Source organism: Homalodisca vitripennis, chromosome 1, assembly GCF_021130785.1.
Source record: "Homalodisca vitripennis isolate AUS2020 chromosome 1, UT_GWSS_2.1, whole genome shotgun sequence".
Taxonomy (NCBI): Eukaryota; Metazoa; Arthropoda; class Insecta; order Hemiptera; family Cicadellidae; genus Homalodisca; species Homalodisca vitripennis.
The window spans coordinates 199415059-199440514 of record NC_060207.1 but is presented as its reverse complement, the minus strand read 5'-3'; the positions used below and the strand labels follow the sequence as shown (position 1 = coordinate 199440514).

At 31.6% G+C, this 25456-nt stretch overlaps 2 protein-coding genes across 4 annotated transcripts in view; one reads left to right on the top strand and one right to left on the bottom strand.

The window, feature by feature from the left end:
• The window catches only part of LOC124354604 (double-stranded RNA-specific editase Adar-like), an 83069-nt gene extending 67242 nt beyond the window's left edge, over positions 1-15827 (top strand). Inside the window, 5 exon segments of the mRNA XM_046805195.1 lie at positions 4671-4833; positions 5393-5544; positions 5956-6098; positions 11042-11235; positions 12737-15827. Of these exon segments, the coding sequence (XP_046661151.1) occupies positions 4671-4833; positions 5393-5544; positions 5956-6098; positions 11042-11235; positions 12737-12874 (790 nt within the window). The 3' untranslated portion in view covers positions 12875-15827.
• Positions 15828-17763: 1936 nt separating this feature from the next.
• Positions 17764-25456, bottom strand: part of LOC124353010 (major facilitator superfamily domain-containing protein 6) — a 35383-nt gene continuing 27690 nt past the window's right edge. For 2 of the 3 annotated variants that reach the window (XM_046802795.1, XM_046802796.1), the window contains one exon: positions 17764-25314. In XM_046802795.1, coding sequence (XP_046658751.1) covers positions 25201-25314 — 114 coding nt within the window. In that variant the 3' untranslated portion in view covers positions 17764-25200. The remainder of the gene's footprint in view (positions 25315-25456) is intronic. The other variant, XR_006921562.1, reaches the window with a different exon arrangement.

Sequence of the window (25456 nt, the reverse complement as noted above, 5' to 3'; positions counted from 1 at the left end):
GTATGATCATATTGTCTACATACAACTGTATGAAACGTTGAGTGAATGAATTTAGTGTATTAATATTGCTGAGAGTGGTGTTATGACTATCAACATACAATCTAAATGTCAATTGAATGGGTATACAGGGTGAAGTGGTTTGGTTGCTCTATAAAATTCGTTTGTGCGTGATCGACCGAGCAATAAGGTTCCTGTCATTATGGAAACGCCATTTGCTACTACTACTGATTGTAATATTTGATGATTAAAAAAAGTAAAATTCCAATTGAAATTTAATTCTAATTATGTAGGATTTATAGTGAATATATTAAGTTAGGACCAGTGATTTCTTGTTAACGCCAATCATTAAGGGAGAACAATATTACATGACGATCACAGAAGTATCCGCCTCTCCGCTCTCTGACTGTTAACAAAGATATCAGAAGGGTCATTGATACCAATCAGTTCCTAACACTTGATGAAATCATTTCTAGACAGTCTCCAAATATACAAACAAGCCATGTATCACTTTACAGGATCATTTTAGACAATCTGCACCTCTCAAAAATGTGAACACATGACAACTGAATCCAAAAGGCAAGAAAGTTTTGTGAGAAGGTAAAGACGAGCAAACACCCAAAAATAAGAGTTGTAAATTGTGCTGAAAAGGTCATGGCAATGGCTTTTTGGTTTTACAAGGGAGTATTGTTGACTTAATACCTGCCCCGTTTGTTCACGATGATGGCTGCAGCTTATTATGAGGTGCTGTAACATCTTAAGCTATATTGAAATGCTATTTTTAAACTGATAAGAAAAGTTGTGAGAGAACTTACGTGATTACTGTTGTTACATATGAACAAGGATATACAATTTTAACAGCAAAAACTGTTGCTACAGGGTGCGCCAGTGAAACGGGCGATTTGTAGACGAGTCCGGCTGCGTGATGGGAGGGGGGAGAAGTGAAGGTCACCGCTATTCTTGTCCTCCCTACTGGGAAGTTTAGTCGCTATGCAGCGTTGGTCCGGTGAAGAGCGTGCGTTCGCTGTTAAAGCCTTTTACACTGGCGGTGAAAGTTATGTCGGTGCTCAACGTGCTTTTCGCTGTCATTTCCGCCTGCCTCCTCGTGCTCCTGTGCCATCAGCCTACGCTATTAAAGGCTGGATTCAGAATTTTGAATCGTCAGGTTCAACAACCAAAAAAAAAGGCGGATCAATGAAAACAGTGCGAACACCTGAGAATGTGAATGCAGTGCGCACAGCAGTGGAAAGAAGTCCACGTCGATCTGCCCGATGCCATAGCACAGCATTAGGGATTTCCTTCACTTCGGTAAGAAGAATTTTGCATAAAGATTTGAATTATCATCCCTACAAATTACAAATTGTGCAAGCTCTAAACGTACAATATTGTGGTGTTCGGTTGCATTTTTGTGAGCAAATGTTACAGTTTGATTGAGGATGAACCAGAGCTCATCCATAATCTTTGGATGAGTGATGAAGCGCACTTTAATCTGAGCGGGTTTGTAAATAAACAAAATTTCCGGTATTGGGCACCAGAAAATCCTCAGTCCATGCATGAAAGGCCTCTCCACTCAGCTAAGGTCACTGTGTGGTGTGCGATATCGTCAAGAGGAATAATTGGCCCATATTTCTTTGAGGACGATAATGGGAATGCAATTACAGTTAACTCACAGCGTTATCTGTATATGCTGCAACACTTTTTTGTTCCTACACTTCAAAACTTTCCAGTGAATGAACAAACGTTTTTCCAACAAGATGGAGCTACCAGTCATACGGCAAGAGTGGTTATGAATGAACTGTCAGCTTTGTTCCCGAATCGTGTTATCAGCAGGAATGGGGACATTTCTTGGCCACCACGATCGCCAGATCTCTCCGCATGCGATTATTTCCTTTGGGGTTATTTAAAAGCAAAAGTTTTTGAAACCCGACCAGCATCTGTAATGGATCTGAAGCAACGAATTCGTGATGAAGTGAATGCTATTCCTTTGAGAATGCTCCGAGACACTATGGATAACTTTTGTTCAAGACTGGATCAATGTCTAAATTCTAATGGGCATCACCTAAGTGACACAATTTTTAAAAAGTAAACTGTAAATCACGTTTCGGTGAGTTTAAACTAAATTTCCAGTTCTGTACTTTAGATTTTTAGTATTAAATGATTTTTCCAATATGCAGGTCAAGTCATTACACCTCATTAAAAATCGCCGGTTTGACTGGCTCACCCTGTAGTAACATTTGCTCAAGAGTGTTGCAAATTCCTTCAATAGCTGTTGTTGCTGAAATTAATGAAGTCTGTTAACACACAAAAAATAGCTAAAATAAGGTGATCCTAAAGAAAATGAGAGAAAATTTGACAAATACTGACTTATTTCAAAACAATGTAGCACACATTGTGCGCATCTGACTCAACACCTGCTTTAGAATATTCGATTGAATGTTTTCACTCAAAATTATATTTTACTCCCATGACATATTGATAGCGACACAACTAAGCAGAAAATAATCTTTTGTCAATTGCTACATTTCATAATGCTCACCTCATGTTTGATGTAGAATATTTTCTCTCTTAGCTCTCTGTAATATATTTGACATACAACTCTTTTTTTAATAGTTTACAAAAAATTGAAGAAGTGAGGTTAAATGTAAGGATTAAAGAACATAAAGAAAACATGAGAAAGGGGCAAACAGAAAAGTCAAAAACTTGCTTGTTGGTTCAAAGACCATCGTATGAATTGAGATAAACCAATATATTACATCGGGAACCTCATTTCTTTAAAATAAAATTAATTAAGGCATCATACATTAAATTGGCAGACCAACCGTCGGTCGAGATTAGGCTGCTCAAGTTATCAATCCTGAAAGATGAATTAAAAAGAAAACCAAAAGTATCAAACAGATGAGTTATTTGTAATAAACCAATGCAGAGTCACAGTATGGTTTTAAGAAGTTCATCAATATGAACCAACAATAAAAAGCTCCACTCTTGTTCCCTCCGTCATTGCCACCATCTTGTTTCTGATGTGACAATTGCTATTTACTATTGGCCTCTGGTCAGTCATAGGTGGTTAGTCGGATGATGCAGACCTATTGTGACCTGTATTCTGTAGTTCAGTTTTAATAATTATTGTTGTGTTTATATTTTATTAAGTGCATATTTTAGAGTTAGTGAAGTTGATACACAACATGGGGGTTGTGATTCCTGACTTGTGCATGTCATAATGCTCTGGTATGATTTATTTATTTTAATGTAGATTTTTAATTATATGTTGGTTAGTTATTTACCTTATGAAGAGATTAGATTGCAGATCTCAAAACATAGTATTACAGATTTTTTATATCACTGAATGATAGCAAATGTCCGGATAAATCCTGTTTCCTTCACAATCCTTCCATCGTCAAAAGCAATAATACTAATTTGTTTTGGGAATTCAAAAATTGTTGGTTTGTAGAAATAATAGATTTATTTCTGGTCAAAAAGCTATCTTCTAAATGTACAAGAGAGTTTGTTACTCTTGGGTGCATAAAGAAGTTGTCAACAATTTTAAACATGCCTTTTACTTAGGAAGTCAATTAATACTAGGTACTTTGCTGATCGATGGTGCAGTTGGTGGGTGGAGTTTGCTATTGTTACTTTGGATCGTGTTTTAACTCGTACCAGACATGTTTACACAGTGAGTTCCACCGGCTACAACTGTTTCTCACATCTATACACTCCTTGACTATACAGTTTCATACTCGATCCACACAATCAAAACATTATGTAACCTGATCAAAAGACTTGAGAGATATCCCTTAATCAGTATGTGCAAAGTAGTCTATCTTCCCGAAAGCTAAACTGCAGGTGATTTAAAAGATTGTTGAAAGGTAAGCATAAATTTGTTGATAGACCAAATCTCTAATAATTTTCTTAAGACTGGAATATTGAATAGTAAACTTTGCTCAACATTGTATTTTCTTAGCAACTCATTTGAGCTGTTAGAAGTATTACCTCTATTTTATTTTATTTTTGTAACACTCAATTAAGTACGGATTGAAAATGTCGGGCTCATTCTAGTGTACTGTGTTTTACATTAAAATGTAACCTAAAAATGTATTCAGTTTTGGTAATAGGTTGAAAACAACCATAATAAACCAGTAAAAGAATGTTAGTATTTTCTAAACAGGCCACTAAAAAGTAGTAAGACAATACTTTTATATATTTACCATTAAATTTATCAATATGTTTTTAAAAGTTCTGATTTTGTCAACACTGATGGAATCGACAATATTTGTGGGCCTAAACTCTTTACATTCTAGAATAATTATTTAAAAAAGTACTATCTGGCTGGATTCTGATTGCAAAATGAACAATCTTGGTTTTGGTTGTGTAAACACATAGAGTGTACTGTTAATTAGAAACTACAGTGGAATCTTATATACACTTAGCTACATCATTCACCACTGCAAAACCTAAAATAGTGTAGAAATCAGAGTTAGTACTTTAAATGTAAGAAATTGCGATCAGAACACCACATCAGGAAGGAGTGCAAGTGGACCTATCTTCTGGATGTTCTTGGCAATTACAGCTGAATATGAAGTAATATAATTTGTGTTTTATCGAGTGAATTTACTGATTTGAATAATTTCTGGAGTTTTGGTCTGGCTTAACATTCTGTAAGCTTGTGTTCTGTGCAGAATTTTCTCTCCGCACGAAGTTGAGTGCAGCGGGACAGAAGCCCAGGACAAACATCCCAACCGCAACTCGAGAGGTCAGCTTCGGACCAAGATCGAGTCGGGAGAAGGGACCATTCCGGTCAAATCCAGCGGTGGTATTCAGACGTGGGATGGTGTCCTACAGGTAACGGCCATTAGAGTTTTCTTCCACTATATAGCATTCAATAAAAAATTAAAATGTTTTACTATTAATTGGTAAAGAATGCCTTTTGATGAATGAATTCATTGCAGAGATTTGCTGATGGCTTGTTTCAAGATATGCAAACAAAATAATTAATACCTAGATTATTTATAGATTTTTAAAGAGAGACAATCATGACATGGCACTGTCTTGTTGCAATGAGCACAGAATTTATGAACTCTACAAACCTTATCATATTATATCCACAGACGCTTTAGTACTATTAACAGGAAAACTGCACTACTAAGTAACAATAATATTTTGAATGAAACAACAATTTCAACGATATGCTTGCACTTGTCAGAAACCAAACCAAATGTTTGATATGTCAATTGTATGATTGCCTTCAAAGATTAAATATTTATACCTAACAATAGCTAATATTCTAATAATTCATAACTAAAGTATCAATCAGGTATATAAGTTTGTATTTGGATCTAAAACAAATATAAGAGTCAGTGCATGTTCACTAGATATTAAAGAATTGTTGCTGTTTGTACAGGGTCAGAGGTTGTTGACGATGTCCTGCTCAGACAAGATAGCTCGCTGGAATGTGTTGGGTATTCAAGGCTCTCTGCTCTCACATTTCATCGAGCCCATCTATCTGGAGAGTATCATTCTGGGCTCTCTCTTCAATTCGAGCCACATGTACAGGTAATAGTCATATTTTACAGACATATTCACTAGTGTTGAGCTGATTCTGAATCCGATTCCACAATTGTATTGTTTCTTACCAACAAATGTGAATATAACCCAATTCTGATACAACAATTTGGTGTTAATCTGAATTGGTACCAACTCCTATAAGAATAATAACAGGGTGGCCACCCGACCAGGAAATTGGGAATTTTACACACCTTACGTCTTGCCCTTAAAACTGTTCAAAGATTGAGAAGAATAAGTTTTAAATTAAAGTACTTTAACATATTCATGACAGGTTGTATTATGTTATGAAGGGACAAGCTTATGCTACTTGAGTTAGATAATTTATGGTATATTTTTCTTTTAGGTATTTTATTTCTGATCTGTATTCACACTGAAGTACGTTTGGTATGTGTTACACAGAGCGGTGTGTGGCCGGATAGAGAGCACGGTGCAAGGACTTCCACCTCCATTTCGATTCAACAAGCCTAGCCTCGGAGTCACCAGTTCACCCGAAACCAGACAACCGGGCAAGGCTCCCAACCACTCCGTTAACTGGGTCATTGGTAAGTCAGAAATCTCAATGGCTTTTGTTACAGTATATCTCCACACGTAAAATATAACTGTGCATATGTTAATCTGATTTGTTACCTACAGTTATCCTTTAAAAAAAAAAAAGTATTCGGTGATGATGTACTTGAAATGTTTTAACAATTCATGACCTGGTAGCTTATATGAACATTATATAAATAAGTACATTTGAGAAAATTTGTATTTAATAAGCAAATAAATATTTAGTAATTGAACAAGTGTTAAAACCGTGTTGGAGTTTGTGTGAGCCTAAATATAAGGCAATACAGTCCCCTGTTTGTATTTACTGGAAAATGCTAGCCATAGAAGACCTCTCTGTCTTCCAAGGTGACATGACATAGCTATAGTGCCTCTTTCTGGTGGATGTAATATTGAATCTCAAGAGGAGGTTGTCCTTACCCCCCAATATTACTCACCCCGAATGTCTTATCACTCTGGAAGCAGCTTAAAGGTCTGGTCTGTTGAGGACTAAATGCAATGAGAGGTCTCCTCAACTTCTTGTTCTAAATGAAGAGAAAACAAATATTTGCATATTCTAGGGCAGAATGGAAGATTAAATTTAAATACAACGTTTTAGGTTACTAAGAAACTAATAATGTATAAATATTATTATAAATAATATAAACATCATGTTTAATAAAATAACATGAAATGAATCATAATTAGTCATTAGTCATAATTTTTTTATTTGTAGGCAATATGGCCCTTTCGTACATTTAACCTCAAAAACTCAAACTACTAAACCAGTAGACAACCCCAGTAAAAACATTAATCAACTAAAATCTGTTTATAATATTTTTAAATTATTTACAAATTAAAATAAAAACTAAGACTAATATTACTTTGCATAATAACATATATTACATTACAAAGAAAATATATTTTCAAACCCATACTCAGTTATCATTCCGCCCGCTTACACCATGTCCACACCATCGATCTCGTCAGCCATGGTTGTCCCATCCAAGAAGAGTTTTTTCAAAACGAATCATTCAAGGATAGCATCAAATTGCTCAAAATGTTAATAACAAAACTAACTTCTGATTTTATTATAAATGTTTCACACAACTCAAGACTGAAAAGATGGAATGACATAACAGCATGTAATTTCAAAGCTTTCCGTGGTGTAATAATAAATATGAGTCTGATTCCAATTACCTCTATTGAAGAATACTTCAGTCCAAGATGGGAATCATGTATGAAGTTTATTAGTGATGTATTTTCTAAAACGAATTTTTCAACATTTTTTGGCAAATATGCACTTCAACCATGATCAGGGTGAGTGAAAACAAAAGACTTCCTCATAAAACCTCTAATTGATCGTATGAGGCAGATGTGTAAATTATTTTACAGTTCCAGTAGTTCTGTTGCTGTGGACAAGAGCACCATCTCGTTCAAGGGTACAGTAAGTTTTAGGATTTACAACCCTCAAAAACCAACAAAATTTGGTATGAAAGACTTTGTCTTATCTGATTGCTCAAATGGCTATATATATATATATATATATATATATATATATATATATATATATACGATTTCATCCCATATTTTGGAAAGCAAGAAATAATACCACATTCGACTCTTCTAAAAACTATACAGATGGTCAAAACTCTATGCGAGTCTGTAACTTTGAAAGACCTATCTCATCCTGCAACTGGCCTACATGTGTGACACCGACAGGTATTACAACCAGCCCAAAACTAGCCAGGGAGCTACTGAAATCAAATTGTTTCCTCACAGATATTGTTATACCAACTAGAGTGGGCATACCTCCTAATCTAAAAACAATAACTAAAAAAAATGAAAAAGTGGAATATTATTTCAAAGAGAAATGATAATATATTGGTTGTTTCTTGGCAAGACAATAGTTGTTCATTTACTTAGTACAAATAATAAAGGCAGCAAGACGGAAGTTACTGATGTACTCAGTAAGTGACCAAACAAACTTCCAACAGCCAAACCAAATGTAGCCTTAGACTATAATAAATACATGGGAGCAGTGGACAGGAGTAACCACTTTATATCATCTTATAACTTTTTGCAATGAACACAAAAGTGGTGTTGCAAAACTTTTTTGGAATCGTAAATTCCTACTTATTGTAAAAATGTATTAAAAAAACCAATAACAATTGCACAGCTTGGTGGGGGATCTCGTTGCAAGCAAACTGGCACAACCAATGTGCAGACACGCCTGCTGATGTCGACCCAGTCAAGGTCAAGGAGCGCCATCTGCTGAACAGCTAAACAAGAAGCTCTCTTCATCCAAAAAAGACTAAAGGAGAATGCGAGGTGTGTTGTTTGTCTGAAAAGGGTTTGAGATAAGAAACAATATACTCATGCAAGACATGCACCGATAACCCAGCCCTACATCCAGAAGTGTTTCATTCCATGGACGACTTTTATAAACAGAAAACAAAATCTGTACTTCATTACTTCTCACATAATGTTTTGTCCACGTATGTTTTCGTAATAATTATACTGTTTAATCAAAATAACATTGTTAAATTATTTCATATATCTACTGGTACTTAGTGTAAAAAATGCAAGAAATTGTTTGATAATACCCATAAACGCATTCAACGGGTGTTTTTATTCTTCAACTATTTAACTATGTTAACTATTTAACAAAAACGGCTTTAAGAAAAAAAAAAAAATATATATATATATATATATATTCTGTAATTTGGTGTTAGGGCAAAATACCTATATAAGAATTTGGCGTTTAAAGGCTTAAAATACAGTAATAAGGCGTTTAAGCAATCTGTAATTTGTGTACTGTCGATCAGCCTATAATTAATTATTCTTCGAATCTCTGCAGATTCTAATGTTGAATCTTGTCGATCATTTCTCGAATCCAAATCTTTGTTGATGATTCAGTGGATTCGGTATTCAGCTTTGACCCGTCACTAGTAGGAAGGAATCCAAACTTTTAAATTATAGCTGATTTAAATTGATTGCCTAAGTTCTAAAACTTCACAAATATGTTATTACACCTTCAAATTCGCATAATGAATTTTATTTTGTTTTGTCAGTTTACTCCTAAAAGCAACTATTTTTACTGTAGTCTCCAAACACGGAACATTGTAAAAGTATTAAATGTTATGCAGTCTTATGGGGACATCTTACAACAAGCATCTCACGTCACAGATATTCCTTAACTGATTGATCTTATCCCTTATTCTCCTCTCACTTGAATTGTCCCTACAGTATCTCAACTAATCAGAGCTGATATTACTTTATATGGACTTCTTTTTTCACTCTAATATGATATAAAATCCTCCAGTGCTGTATATTGTATTGTATTGTATATTTGCGGTGGATAATATTTTATTTTTATAGAATTAATGCGCTTTTAAGCATTATTGATTTAAATTATTTAGATTTAATTCATTACTGCTTTAGTTAGCTAAAAATCTGTTAATATAATTCTATTACATTATTAACTGTTACACTGTTTTAACTACTGTTCTTCTTTCTACAGTGTATTCAGTTTTTTTAAATACTTCATTTACTACAGAATAAAGACTAAGAATATTGTGACTTTCCAAATTAATTTTTTTATTATTTTGTAATTAACCCTAAAAGCGCTAATTTAAATTACTGTCAAACGCTAAGACATAAAAAATATATTTTTTTAAATTTCCCAATGCTAATTTTTGTTTCATATTCCTTGGTATTACCTTTAGAATAAATCATAATAGACATGTAAATTACACAATTTTGAGAATTTTATATGCACGAAAACATTTGAAATTGTGAATAAACTGCATTGCAGGATAATGTATATAGGAACACTATTTGGCAGATTACATTAAATTTATACAGGTTATTTATAATGAGTAAATTGTAACTGAAGTTTCTGTATAATTAGGACATAAAAATAAATAAGTTCAGTATACGGTTTTGAAATGTAATAATATGAAATTCAACACAAACTTATTTATACGATAGCCTACAAGGGAAATTAAACAAATATTGCACTTATAAACCTTATTTATTTAGAATAAATAAACTGGACTTGTATGGTGAAACAGGTATAAAATACAAAACAAATAATAGAAAAAAAATATTACACATAATATACCAAAAATGCGCTCAAACTAAGTTGTTCGTAGTAATCATTTGGATCATCTGGATTAGCCATTATAACAAACAATTACACTAAATGTTAGTAAAAACAAACTAAAACACTATTAGAATAACAACGGACTGATTCACTTTGTTTAACAATATAACCAACGTACGACCAACACACACGTAGTTAAACAGCTGAATGAAACGAACGCGTCTGTAGGCGTATGCCGCTTCACAGTCCATACAAAAAATGGCGGCGATTACTTTCAACCCGAGTAGATACCGTTAAAACGTCCACCAACGGTGACAAAGCGTTTTTTCTGGTCCCGACAGTCGAAAGGAACATCGACCTGCTCTCTTACGGAAGTTTTAACAACTAATTCTTCGCCATTTCAAAAGTAAAGCTTTTGCGTTTGTAGACGCTATCCGCGTTTAAAGCATCGGCAGTTCGCGTCTATAGGCGTTAGCCGCGTTGGAAGGGTTAAAATACTTTGAAAATATTGGTATTGCTATTTAAGTGAAAAGAGTTACAGTATCAAGAATTGTCAGTATTTCTTTATCACTAAGTATTGAGGTATTAGGTTATCATGTATCGGAATCAACCCATCGCTAATTAGAAAACATTATCCTATTTTAAAATGGGGGTTAGATGAGATAGTAAAAAAGTAGTATGCAAGACCCTTTGACAAGGTAATGAAAAGAAGGTTTTTAACAGTGCTTTTAATAAGTCGCCTTTGTGCTCAAACAACTTAATTAATATCCAAGAATAAGTCCAATACCTAACATTAGAACATGCAAGAGATAAATTCAGAATCAGTGATATTGTGATTTTTCTGACCACCAGGAGAAGAAAGGGTAGAAATAATCAACGCTATGACTGGTAAGGCCGAGCTGGGAGCTGCTTCCCGACTTTGCAAACAGAGCATGTTCCGGCACTTCTGTAATGTGGTGGACAAGCTACCGCAAGCCTCCAAATTCCTGGGGGAGGTCAAGGACAAGCTCTACAGTGAGCTAAAAGCCAAAGCAGAGGATTATCAGGTCAGTGGTTGTTACCATTTTATAATGTTCAAGTAAACTGTTAATAGGAAGGAATTTGCCAGATTGGACTCTCATCCATTCAGGTGGAGAAGGGGGGTGAAGAGTTGCACATGTGCTTTCTTCTAAGAGTTTTACTTAATTACAAATAATATGGTAATTTACAATAGGTCATATCACTCATTTTACTATATAACATTTTGGAATACCGCTTATGCTTAGTTAGGTTTTTCTTTTTCCAGTGTTGAATAGTAATGCAGTATTTTATTATGATAGATTTCTGTAGTAACTGGCATTAATTATTCACTCATTCACTGCAGAAAATCTGTATTAAGGTATGTACTCTAGATGTTAAGCAGTACGTATGTAAAAAACCTAAGTATAGCTTAAAAATTCAGTAGTACAGATTAAGGTTCTTTATTGTATTTGGATTGTTCTTTTTTTGTAGAAATAGGATTTATCATTTGTCACTGTACTCTTTCACATTGTGCCACAATCATACTGTATATGCTTCAATATCACATCACAGTCATAATGTAATATTCTACACAACATAATTAATTTGTAATGTCCAACAGTTCATTTTACATAGCAATTGATTACTTACTATTTATAACCTAATTTATCTCATAGCACAGTTCACATATTGGTGTGATGGTCTGGACAATTCACAATAATGAACAGTTTTGATTCTTTTTAAATGTATTTCATTCCACCTCATCCTTATCTTGCAATTGGCTACATGATACTGAAGTTTGCAGCTGTTACTTAAACTCTCTCCATTGTTAGAGGTTCTTATACCAGGTACAAACCCAGACAGGATTTCCAATCCATGGAAATTGTCATGTGTTGAAATTTAGTAATGGTGTTACATTACTGATGCTAGTTTTCTACAAGGATGACTTGGGCTTCAGGCTGAAGAAACCACTGGAAGAAGACTAGTTCTGTCTGGACTACTCGGTGTTTAAACTATCTATCCAGTGACAAAAGTTTTGTTCTAAACAGCAACTGATGCAGGGGTTTTCAAAGCTGACCTAGGCTCCTGGCTGAAGAAACCACTGGAACAAGACCAGTTTTGTCTGGACGACTCAATGTTCAAGCTATCTATCTCATAACAAAAGTTTTATTCCAGGTGGCCAAACAGCAACTGATGCAGGGGTTTTCCAAAGCTGACCTAGGCTCCTGGCTGAAGAAACCACTGGAACAACACCAGTACTGTCTGGACGACTCAGTGTTCAAGCTATCTATCTCATAACAAAAGTTTTGTTCCAGGTGGCCAAACAGCAACTGATGCAGGGGTTTTCCAAAGCTGACCTAGGCTCTTGGCTGAAGAAACCACTGGAACAAGACCAGTTCTGTCTGGACTACTCTGTGTTCAAACTATCTATCCAATAACAAAAGTTTTGTTCCAAACAGCAACTGCAGAGGGTATTCCATAGATGACATAGATTCCTTGCTAAAGGAACCACCGGAACACTATCTCATAACAAAAGTTTTGTTCCAGATGGCCAAACAGCAACTGATGCAGGGATTTTCCAAAGCTGACCTAGGCTCCTGGCTGAAGAAACCACTGGAACAAGACCAGTTCTGTCTGGACGACTCAGTGTTCAAGCTGCCAATATCACTGAGTCTCGCTCAATGAGTCCAACATGGATCAGTGTGAAAAATTAAAATCTTGTAGTTGATATGTATAGCTACTGTTCAACTGGAAAATAAGTACTCACCAAGTAATGATTTGCTTGGAGTGTATAAAACATGTTAAAATTTCACATTGTAAAGTATAGTTGTCCAAAAGAACTAACAAGATTATACATGTTAATCAAACCTAGTGAACTTGTTTCAGTGATTTTATGGGAAACTACCAAACTTAGCAATAGCTTTATTTAAAAAGTTTATATTAGTAGATAGAAATATAAATATCAGCTTATTGACAACATGACTATTCCTGTTATAGTCTGTCTTCAAATCCTCTTTGTCTGTTATGTCCTAATTAAATTAGGTATTTCTTTATTGAGTTACGTAACATTTCTACAATATTCTTGTGATACCCAAATTAATTTTTAGCAAGTTTTTCTTCAATATTTACAAGAAACTGGGAAAGTTTTTGTTGATTATTTCATTTCAAACAAGTAAAAAAAAAAAAAAACTACCTACTCAGTAATGTCAGCTACAGTAATTGTTGACTTTAGCTACACATATTTTAACATAAGATTTTAATTTTTTATAGCAAGACCTTGTGAAATGTTATTTTATTGAGATTAATTTTGGTATTAGTAGTGTTGATTTAGTTGCATTGTTGTTACCACTTTTGGAAAAGAAAATAGTATGGTTCCTCATCACTTGTAGCTCCCTAAGCACCGTAGTCATATCTCTAGTATCAAATACCATAGTCGGATAGTGTATTTTATCTCTTTCAGTTCATGTGGACCTTTCCATGTGTTTTTAGCCACATGTGGAAGTATCAAGTAGTACATGCTTGTATTATGTTAATATACCTTCAACTTGTCTTGAGTCAGAATATTCTTACAGGACAGCAGGCTGTTTTCAATTGTGTACGTAGATGCAAATTTGCAGTGTTATATATCTAGTAGTTTTGTGTAGAAATTGTATATATAAATAAATTATTTTAGGATGATATGTCTTTTTTAAGATCTCGCTTACGTTTATAGTTAAGTAAGAAAACATAATGGCTAGATACCTACTTGTATAAATTCATTTATGTACTTTTCTATAATTTATATAGCCGTAGTCTATTGTTTATTTTTAGAAATGATGTATTTAGTAGTGTTATGCTTATGTTTCTCTGTTGTTTACTGTTAATTACATTATCATTCCAATTCGCATTTTTCTTACCGAGTATACTTTAAAGTTTGGAGAAAATGCTTGGTGCTCTCTCTTATTCTGTGTGAAACGTTAACATTGTGTATTAACGGTTTGTTTATCAGAATTTGCAATAAAACACATCAGTGCCATTAAATATTACTTGTACACAACTATGTGACCTGTGACCTCTTTTGTGGCCAGATTGTGATAAATATGTGGTTAAATTGTTTCGTTATTACTTTGTCAGGGTTATCATTGGGTTGTATATGATAGTGCGAGGATCGGCTCATATTAAGAAATGTTGTATTTAAAGTGTTACAATTAATACTTTTTGTAAGTAAAATAATTATTGAAGATATTGGTTTCATAAAGTTGTTTTCAATATATAAGCTGTATTAAATATACACAATTAGTAAAAGAAGTAGTTTCCAAATGTAAAAAATGTCAAACATTTATAAGGATTAGTTTAAGATTTTTAAAACTGAAAATTCAAAAATGTTCAAACTGTTTATTAATATTTTTAGAAAAATTAAGTGAAAGTTATACCAATTTTTGGAGGTTTATTACAACATTTAATTTGTTTTAATGAGTAAAAATTGCAGCTAAATAATTTTTCTTTAAATAAGTTAAATTTTTAGGATAAATCAACTGCTTACACACCTGGAATGATGAGTGAAAGTAGAACTACTATAAGCTTTATTGTATTGATTGCTGTAAAAATCTTGTTTATGATCAAGTCAAACTAATCTAATGCTTAAGAATTGTTGTAAAGCACTTACAGTACTATGCACTTCATCTGTTAATGTGAATTGTCCCCATCTTAGATATTGTTATTCGTATAGATAAACCTGTAAGGTCTGTGTGATTGCTCTGCTCCAACTGAATTCAAAATTGTTACAAACCACTCTTGATCTGAGTTACCCCACACTTATCTATCTACACTTGCATCAGTTTTGCTGATGATGGCAAATGAAAACGATGAAGTAAAACTGATCTGCTAACCTAAAATTTATTTCACAACAGCATTATACTAATTTAGGCATTATTGTATTTGCTGTAATTGGTTGAATTATTTGTTCAATAAATATTCTGTAACATAAATATTTTTTTTTTCTTTAATATATATATATATATATATTTTTTTTTTTATCAAAATTCCTCATTTTTGTCACTCCAAGTTGCTTCTGTGATCCGAATTTTGTAGAGCAGAGTAGACAAATGGATCTTTTATTTCATCTGCTTAGCAATATTTCATTATCTTCATAAGCATAACAGATTCATCATCCACAATGTAGATAGACTATGATTTTTTTTAACTGATAGTGTTCATTAATTTTAGCCTGTACATATTTTGTGAATGATTTCTGATTCATTCAGAAATAGTCTTTAATTCTACGAAAGTTCAAAATAGTCAATGTCAAAATATTTTACATTTGAATTGTTAAGAACCTTTTCTTCATTTCTAAGTTTTAAACTACATATTATTGTGTAAAAATTGTACTTTTAATCATTTTTGGTATTTGGAAATCTAAAATCTTTGCTTAGATCTGTTATTACATATTTTTACACAATACAATTTCTTAATTTATAAAAGTTTTATAGCTTTGAACTGTATTTTTTTCTTTCCTAATATTTTTTTTCATCAGGTAATATTTAACCAGTGTCAACTGATTTTGTTGAACATTTGTTGGAAAACCACTATCAGTATTGTTCTAGAAAGTGTTCAAATTGTGTAAAAAGATCTAAATAGTTAAATAAATGTTAATACTGTGTTTGTGTTACTTTTATCTTTACTCATCCTTGTCCAGTTGAATGAGTAGAATAGTTAGATCTTGTTTCTAGGAGTGGTAAATAATGAACATCAGGATTGAATTGAATTAAATGCATTCAAATTAAATATTGAATCATATTAAGTGGTCTGCAGCTAAGGTATCTACTATTCTATGTACAGTTTTAATAAAAATAGGCTAATTTTGATTATTATGACTACGAGTTTATTTTAATTAAGTTTTAGTCAAGTTTACATATCCAACAGTAATGAAGCTTTAACCCATTAGCAAGGTTTCACTGAACACAATGTTTTTATGTAGACAGTATTCCAATGTAATCTACCGGTGGCAGTTCAAACTATTTCAAGTAGTCATTTATCTCACTAGTATACAGGCTGATAAGCCAACTTTAGTCATGAAATCCCTATACAATTCCTGTATTTTTCAATATTTAAAATTCCAAGACGATCGAACCAAAAATTGTAGTCCTTGCGAGTTTCCCAAGGCTAGATAATGTTTAGGTACTGCCTTGAAATATATCTGGTACATTAAAATGTATTCTTTTTTAAATTATGTTCTACTTAATTTTGATTAAACAAAATAAAATTTAAAAAATTTTGTCACAATAACATTATTAGCATATATTAACATTTATTTTGAACAAGTAAGGGATTTGAAGGAGTAAATTAATTGTCCTGTAAAACTTTTTTATCATCACAAATACAAAATAGCAAATGTATTACACCCCATACATTAAAATAGAAGATTTATTTATAGTAGTAAAGAAACACGATTGTATGATATTTCTTTTAAAGCCAGTAACAAATTATATCAACCAATGATTGCCATACACCACCATAAACTACACTTTACAGGTAGGGTGTCTAGCAATGTTGTTTGAAGAAATTCCCCAACTTTTCTAAAAGAATTTCCAGATCTTATTACCGATAAAATCAATGGTTTTTTAAAAGTTAGTTTTGTTTATAAATAATGTGAGTGTCAAAATATATAAAAATACAATAGTAAGTTTAAAAGTTGGTAAAAATCTAATATTTACTTGGACAAAGTTACAAGTAGATCAGTCAAATTTAAAATAATGATAGGCCATACGTGCAGTATATTGGGGTGTTTCGAATTATAACCCGACACCAGAAGATCTCAAAAACTTGTCTTTGATAACCGTTACAAACGTAAAGTACAAAAGCAACATCTTTACTAAGCAATATTTTAAGGCATATTTTGTTTGTTAATCTGGAAAATATATGCATATATTGAAGAGACCCATTTCACAACAATAATATTACTTACATATTGACACATATTCTGTACTCGATGTATATGAATAAAGTTCTCTTTGATTGATTTGATTGATTGATTGACCTTACTATGTGTGTGCGTGCATGTGTAAAATTCAGTTGGCCTAGCAATTTTAACACATAGCATTTTATACTTGTAAAAATCAAGATCATTTTGAAATTGCGACAATAACACATTTTAGTGATAATAAGATTACCATTATTTGAAGATTCCATGGATATTAGATCCAGCTTCATAGGTCAGTACTTGTGATATTGTAAAGACTTTGAAGTGTATTTTAACCACTTCTTTTGATTTTATTTAATACCTTTTATTCAAATACTTTGAAAATATTTGTATCAGAATCAAGGTAAAGAGTTTATCGATGCCGCGGGGATGTTTGGCAATGGAGCCATCCCTATTTGTGTGTAATGTAAAACATTATAAAACAAATGTAATGTATTAAGATTCCTTTCATTTTTACAGTCCCCTTTTTACTATATCTATATAACCTCAGAAATGGTATTTAACAATGAACATACGTTAAATAACGATGTCAGTGATAATAGATGAATAATTTCTGTGTTGGCTGGGAATAAGGAGTTTTCTGAGTAAGGTAATTGGGATAAAAATGAAACAACAGTTGAAATAAATGTGCTGTAAGTTTATTGGTGCACAGGTACATAATATTGTTTATCCGGGTAGTTGTGCATATCATTAAACATATCTGGTTGGAGTAAGGCAAGATTCAACAGAAACCAACAAGTTTTTACTTCAAACAGTAACAGTATTTAAGCATCTACATTCATTCCCAACAATAAAGAATGATGTACTGACTCGATCCCTATATTATTAGTGTTTGTCTCTAAAAGGTGTTTATATCTTTTTTGAGGTGGAGTTACGATTTTAAAGTTTTCTCAGCCTTGCCTCTTCTGAGGTTTTTACAGTTTAATCCAAACAAAACAACTTTTAACATTGTATTAATGTACTGCAAAATCAGATTTATACAATTTAAACTGCAGTGGTTTCTTACCATCTAATTAGGAAGTTAATTGTTACAACATACTGTAGAGTCTGTTGGTACAAAAACAGCATAAGTCCATTTTTGACAGCTGTGAGATTGAATAGATTGAAAAACGCTATAAAGCTTAACACTTCTTTGTTTTACTGTTGAAACGAATCTTTTGTTTACACGCAAACTATTCTCCGGAAGTGATTTCTTCCAAGCAAATTTTAAGATGTGACAACACTATTGTTTTATGTAGTTCTATTAAATGGGCATTTATTGATAGAATTATAGTTTGCAACAATTTTTCAAAGGAACATTCCAGGTAGTCAACAATTAAACAGAATACCTTAAAGGGTTCTCATTTGAATGTTAATATAATGTTGTTATTGCATGTAATTATAGTATTATAGAATAAAGTTTGTAATCTTGTATGTATACGAGCAAGAATACATAACAAAATGGATAGTTTGATCGAATTATATGTTTATTTTATAATGAAGCATAATTTAAATGATAATACAATAGACATGTACTACATTAGTACATTTTATAGTACTGAATTAAATAAAAATCACTAAATCAATCAAAACACTGCATTTCAGCTTGAAAACTACAATCATTATAAGAAGTGTAAAATGGAAAAAAATGCAAGACTATCTATTTACTAATAGATTTAATTTTATTTCATCTGTTAATTGGTTTATTGTGGTATTTTTTGTCAATAGAACCAGATTTTAATTGATGTTAAATTGGTTAATGTTGCTCAAACCAAAATAAGTATTACTTCTACTAAGGACTTTTATCACTGCCATTTTAAATTTTACAGAACAGTTTGTATGTGATGTTAAACTAGTTTGTATCTATTTATGGACTTATGATATCTTCATTCCAACTGCCCCAGTTGTTTTTAAGTAGGTAAGAAAAATGCCATATCAATTTTAACAAATAACTGATTTAACGATAAATGATTTTTTTATAAACGTGTTGTTATGTAGATTTTAGTTATTTTTTCAAATGTATGTTTTGTCAATTATGTGGGGTGTAACTTTTGATGAAATAATCTGGGATGACCAATTTCACTTTGTTTAGCATCTGTTTATATTTTTAAATTTAATAAATCTTGGTTCTGAAATGGTTTAAGTTACAATGTTGAATTTTGCATGTTGGTATGTCTTATTAGGATGTAACTTTCAGCTTAAAAATTCCACTGTTAATATTTTCAAAATGACAACCTTTTCAAAATTGTCAAGAAACATAAAAGATATGTTTCTACGAGAGTAGAAAACATATGTTTTAGTTATTTTTCATATTACTACCTTTGTGCAATACCATTTTACACTTCAGTTAATACAGTGGATTACACAAGAGTAACAAGGCAATACAACTTTTGTATGTTTACTATCTTCTTTTATGTTTCTTGAACATTTGTTCTCTTCTCTTTGGTTTTCAAACATGCCGTTTCTGAGTTAAGATTTATTAATATTTAAAACATAGACAGACGCTAAACAAAGCAAAATAGACCATAGTGTTAAAGAAACTTTATTGTTTATTTCCATCTATTAAACCATATCCCAAAATATTTCTCTACATTTATACTCTATATAATCGAAGAAAACTTATATTTGAACAATATCTAAAAACTATATACCATCATTAAAAAGAATTGCTTATCATTAAATCTGTTATTTATTAAAATTTATATGGATAACATATAGGTATACTATCTTCAGTTTAGATTGTATTGAGTACTCAGTTAATATGCCTTCTTCATGAAAACAAGGAAATATATAGTTAAAACGTAAATATAACTTGCTCAAAAAATTCACAAATCAATTTATTTTTGAGAGTAGCAATATTATTTGTATATTTGTTTTTTATGATTGAAAACATGTATTTTCCATTCATTACATTTGTATAAACATTTACACCAAAAGAAGGATAAAACATCCAAGGATTTAGGATTAAACAGTTCTTCCTTCCTATAACAATGCAATGTAAATGTATGTTACTTAAAGTTAAATAAAAGTATTTACCAAGAAGATAACATAGATTCAAACTTTGCTTGAGTATTTGTATGTAGCGATTCTCCTATTCTACTTTATTGTATTTACACATTTAACAGTTTGAACACTTTATTTAAAACTGACCACTGAAAGCAACACTTGAGGGCCTAACAACATCATGATGCGGCAGGATTACAAATGTCTTCGCATTTAACAGAGTTCATAGTACAGTCAGAGGAAACCTATAACATATTTCAAACATCCTAATTTATTTTACTTATTTAAATACTTTTAATTAGCATTAAAATAAAAATGGTAACTAGTTTAACCCAGGGAAGTTTTTTTATTTACAGTGAGTCTTGTTCACAAACTTTCCACTACTCGTTACATATAAAGTAACTATTTCGGTTAAATTGCAACAATAACAAGTGTATGATTGAAAACTAGTCAGATAATATTACAGCAAGCAAAAAGAAGAGATACAAATAAAAACCAAACGATTTAGAGTACACTGAGTGATTAAATAATCAACCTTTCTATCCCTTGAACCCATGACCTTGAAAGGTTTGTTAATTACATTACTGAATTTGCTTTAAAAGTTTTACAATTACGCTTTCTCCCGAAAAAGGAAGTTAAAAGACCACAATAATTGTAGGTATGAAATAAGAAAGGATTTAGAAAGATATCTAAAATTGATGAGGATGGTCTTGATGGAATCAACAATTTGTCATAGTGTTTTAAAATATTTACCATCACAGTTATTACCTCATTAAGTAATTTAATTAGAGGTGTTAAAAGATCTGATTACTCTTTGTCTTGTCATTTATTGGGGTTTTTGACTCTCCAAATAAGTTGGGGATGAGAAATTGTTGTAGGTATTTTGAAAACAGTCATTAAAGTACATGCTTAAAAACATATGGTGAAAATTGAGTAACTTAAAAATGGGGGATTATTGAATCTCCCTAATATAGGGTAAATTTTGTTTTATTTTATTACAAGACCATATGAATACATCTGAAAAATTGAAAAAAGGATCATGGGAAATGGTTATACTCCCAGAACCTTCTTACTTGAAATGTATTATTTGACCCTGAATTGCTCTTTACATTGTGTATTAGTTACATATACATTTTGCTCTGCCCCTTATTTTGGGGGGGAGGGTAATTTTTAAACCAATTTATGAGTTAAAAACTTCAATTCATATTTTTACTGATCCCTGTCTATGTAGAGTCAAAATGTTTATTCCAAACCAGTTGTTGGGGAGATTGGGGGAATTCTTCCTTTATCTTAGAACTTTGAGAAAGATTGCAGGGGTCTAAAAGCAAACCAAGTTACAGACCTTGGAGGAAGGGGACTTAGTTGATAATAGCCCATAACTGTGTCACTCAATTCAAGTAAGGTTCAACCGTTTGTCTGTCAATTCGTAACAAGCAAATTAAAAACTTGTTTGAAACAAAAGCTAAAATGTCAAACAACCAACAAGTAACACAATACTCAGCAAAACATTTCAACAAATTCAACAACACTAGAAATTACTGATATGTGCCAATAAGGAATCTATTTAACAATGCAACCCATCAACTAACTGCACTGAAATACCAAGAAAACTTTATTATACAATTATTATTATTTAATCGACAATTTATCAAAATTGCATTTGCCAGTTGCATTGCTAAACTTCCCACTTTTAGTTACTATCACAAAAAATATATTATACATATTCACACAAAAGTATTTTTATATTTATTGTTCTATAATAAACTAACTATAGTACATAAACCACTGTTATGATTAAATTAAATAAACCTAGTTTTAATCTTAACCAATTTTCAATTGGAAATGTGTGATGAAATCAATGTACAAAAGAAAAGCTAAATGGGATGAATTAAGCAATAGCATAAGACTATTGTTGTAATTATTATAGTACTTTATGCATCAGTCACATTATAACAGTCATAATGCATGAGATTGAAGTACATTATGGCACAAGCTTTTGCGAATGCTGTGAACTATAATATGTTATAGCGCGTTGTGGGTTATAACATGATAGATTTTTATTTTATTTTTATACCTTGTCACATAACACCTTATAAAGGTAACACCTTATGGTATATAACATGTCAATTTGTTAAAAACTTGTATAATTAAAAATATAAACGAAATATAAAATATAACATGTATAGATAAAACATAGTATTAAAATTTAACATAACACAATGAACACATAGCATTAAATATAAATAATAAACAGCAAACAGTAAAATCCCTAACTCAACATGATCATCTTGATTTAAAACTTATTGTTATTCAGTTAAGAATCCACTTATGCTGTAAACACACTCTCCCAGCAGATAGTCCTTCACATTTTTCTTATAAACCTTTAAACAATCCTCTGATATGACTTCATTAAGCAAGTTTTTATACAGAAAAATTTCTGTATTCTCAGGCCAATTTCTCAAAGGCTTGTGTTTTGCGTAATGCATAAATAATTGTCTATTTTTTTATCTGGTACAATAATTATGTATATTGGAAAATGAATTAAAATTTGCTGTTTTTCTTGATTGTAATCAGTGACTGGTAAATATAAATTGATGGAAGAATAAGCAGTTTTAAATCTCTAAAACTGAACTCGCAGAATGCATTATAATACAGTTTTTTTACAGATTATCTTTTCTGAATTATTAAAAGCTTATTTTTCTTCAACTAAATCACCCTAGAATTTGATGCCATATGTAAGGTGGATACATATGCATAACATGCTGTTAGCAGTGTTTTTATATCTACTTTAAAACACAGGAAATATATCAGATAATATGCCTTACTAAGCTTATTCAACAAGAAATGAACATGCTGTCTCCAAGTGAAACTCCTAAGAAAGTTGTAGTTTGTGTTATGTTAAATGTTTCTTTACGGAAGATGTCAAATCTAAAGCTATCGCTATAATTAGGGTGAAAAATTACTGTCTGAGTTTTTCCAGTGTTGAGTAATTAATGCTTTGAGCCAATTATTTATTTATAAAGAATCCTGAGAAATAAGCCTCTTCAGTAAGATTTTGTTAATATTACAAATGAGAACAGTAGTATTATCAGCATGCATAGCTATATTAGATGTTATATGTGCTGGTAAATCATTGATGTAAATAAAAACAACAGTGGTCCCAAGATAGAGCCCTGGGGTACACCAAAACTAATTGTTTCATATTTCTTAGATAAATTACTGTTCTCAAGAGTCAAATTCGTCTGTGGTTGGTAAGATATGATTCTAACCATCCCAGTGCACCATATTTTTGTAGCAATATTTTATGTTGGACACACTCAAATGACTTTGAATGATTACAGAACACACCAGTAGTGAACTGTGATTCATCAAAAGCACTCGCCACTCTAGAGACCATCTCACGAATAGCATTAAAAGTACATCTTTCCTTTTTAAACTCAAATTATTTCAAAGGATGTAAAAATTCATTCCCTTCAAGATGACTGGAAAGTTTGTAGATGTGTGTACATTATTTTATGCACAAGTGTACTACATAGCATAATCCAAAAATTATTCAAGTACAGTGATTAATATTTTCAGGAATTTAACTTTTACTATTGTAGGTTTACTACAGTTGAAAGAGTTAAAATGACTGTTTATAGTAATAGGGCCAAACTAAACTCGTCTTTTCATCATTTTCAACACATGGTGTATTATAATAGGTAATGTGGTATAACCTCTGTTTCAGATCCTGTTAATAAAGTCGTAACATAATAGTCAAAGATAAAAGATTACCAGATCACTTCCAATAAACTTTTAATTACTTTATATAAATTATGTACTTTCCCATTTCAAGTTTTCATCCTGTTATTTCAATAAAAACATTTTCAGTATAAAATATGTACTTTAATTTTTTCCCACATGCCACAAGTAGATATTGTAACTGTTATATTAAATTATACTTTTCATATCTCTGTTCTAGATAGAATTTATATCAGTATTATATGCTGAAAGACAGATGCAACACATAAGGCTCTTTATAGATAATTTACTACAAAAAAAGTATAAAGTAGTGATGTGAGCAAGTTGCCTTTGCATGACCTCTTATGTTCATAATTGTGTCTTGCACATCAGTCAATTTTCCTTACAATATGTGAAACTTGAATATAATATGAATTGTTTGAGCAAAGCAATCAAGTGATTAATTTTAACTGGTAATAGTAGCAAACTACATGGTACCATTTAAAACAATATACCATTGTTAGAATATCGCCCAGCACATCCTGAAATCCAGCGATAGCAAACAAGGACTATTGAAGTTTTCAATTAATATCAATGATAAAATATTAAACACGTCTTAATCTTCTCTTCATAATCTATTTGTTTTTGATTTTTAAAAGTTCCTAAATATAAAATAATCCATTAAAGTTGTGTAGAAACATTGTTTCAAAAAAGGAAACAAAATTAAATTAAATAATTAGAAGAAAATTAGCCATATTCAGTATTTTAGATGGTGCAAGTTGTTTATATTAAAGCAAAAATTTAAGCTAAACTAAATTACTTATATAGTACCTAGAGAGAAATTTCACAGCATAGAATATTAAACATTACAAATAAAACTAAATGCACTAAATTAATTAAATAATATATTGAGATCTAAAATTAAACTAAATATATGCATTTTAACGCTGTTGTTCATAAATTGAACCATTGTAATCTTATATTCTAAAAAATGAAATCGCTAGAATTCACAAAATATAAATGAATGATTAATTAAACTAATTAGTACATAATACACATCACTTTGAAAACAACTTGTAATACATTTACTCACTATAAAACAAAACAATATAATACTGAAGCACAAAGTATAAAATATATTTCTAACAATCATCTCAATCGGGGAAATATTAGCTTTTTCAACAGTCACCCTGTATATCTATAAATTTATAATTAAATCTTTTTACAGATTCATCTAGCACAAAAATATTTATTGACTGATTAAGTTAAGTTACAAACAGGGAATAAACGGAAAATATAATACATATAATTAGAAAACAACAATATATACAGCAATAATCTGTACATAACTTCACCAGTCGTAGGTGCGCTGCAGGTTGCTCTCAGGCTGCTGAGTGTGGAGCGATGTCAGAGGGGGGATCTTGGGCTGAGTACTGTCATACTGTGCCAGCACTTCACTGTACATCTGGAACAATATCATCTTTATTATACAGCACAAATAACAGCTGTTGTTGACACTTAAGTTGATATATCAAGCAATTGTTTTTCGTTACCTTACACCAGAGGTCTGAGAAACTGAGAAACCAGCTGGTGCACAATTAAAGTTT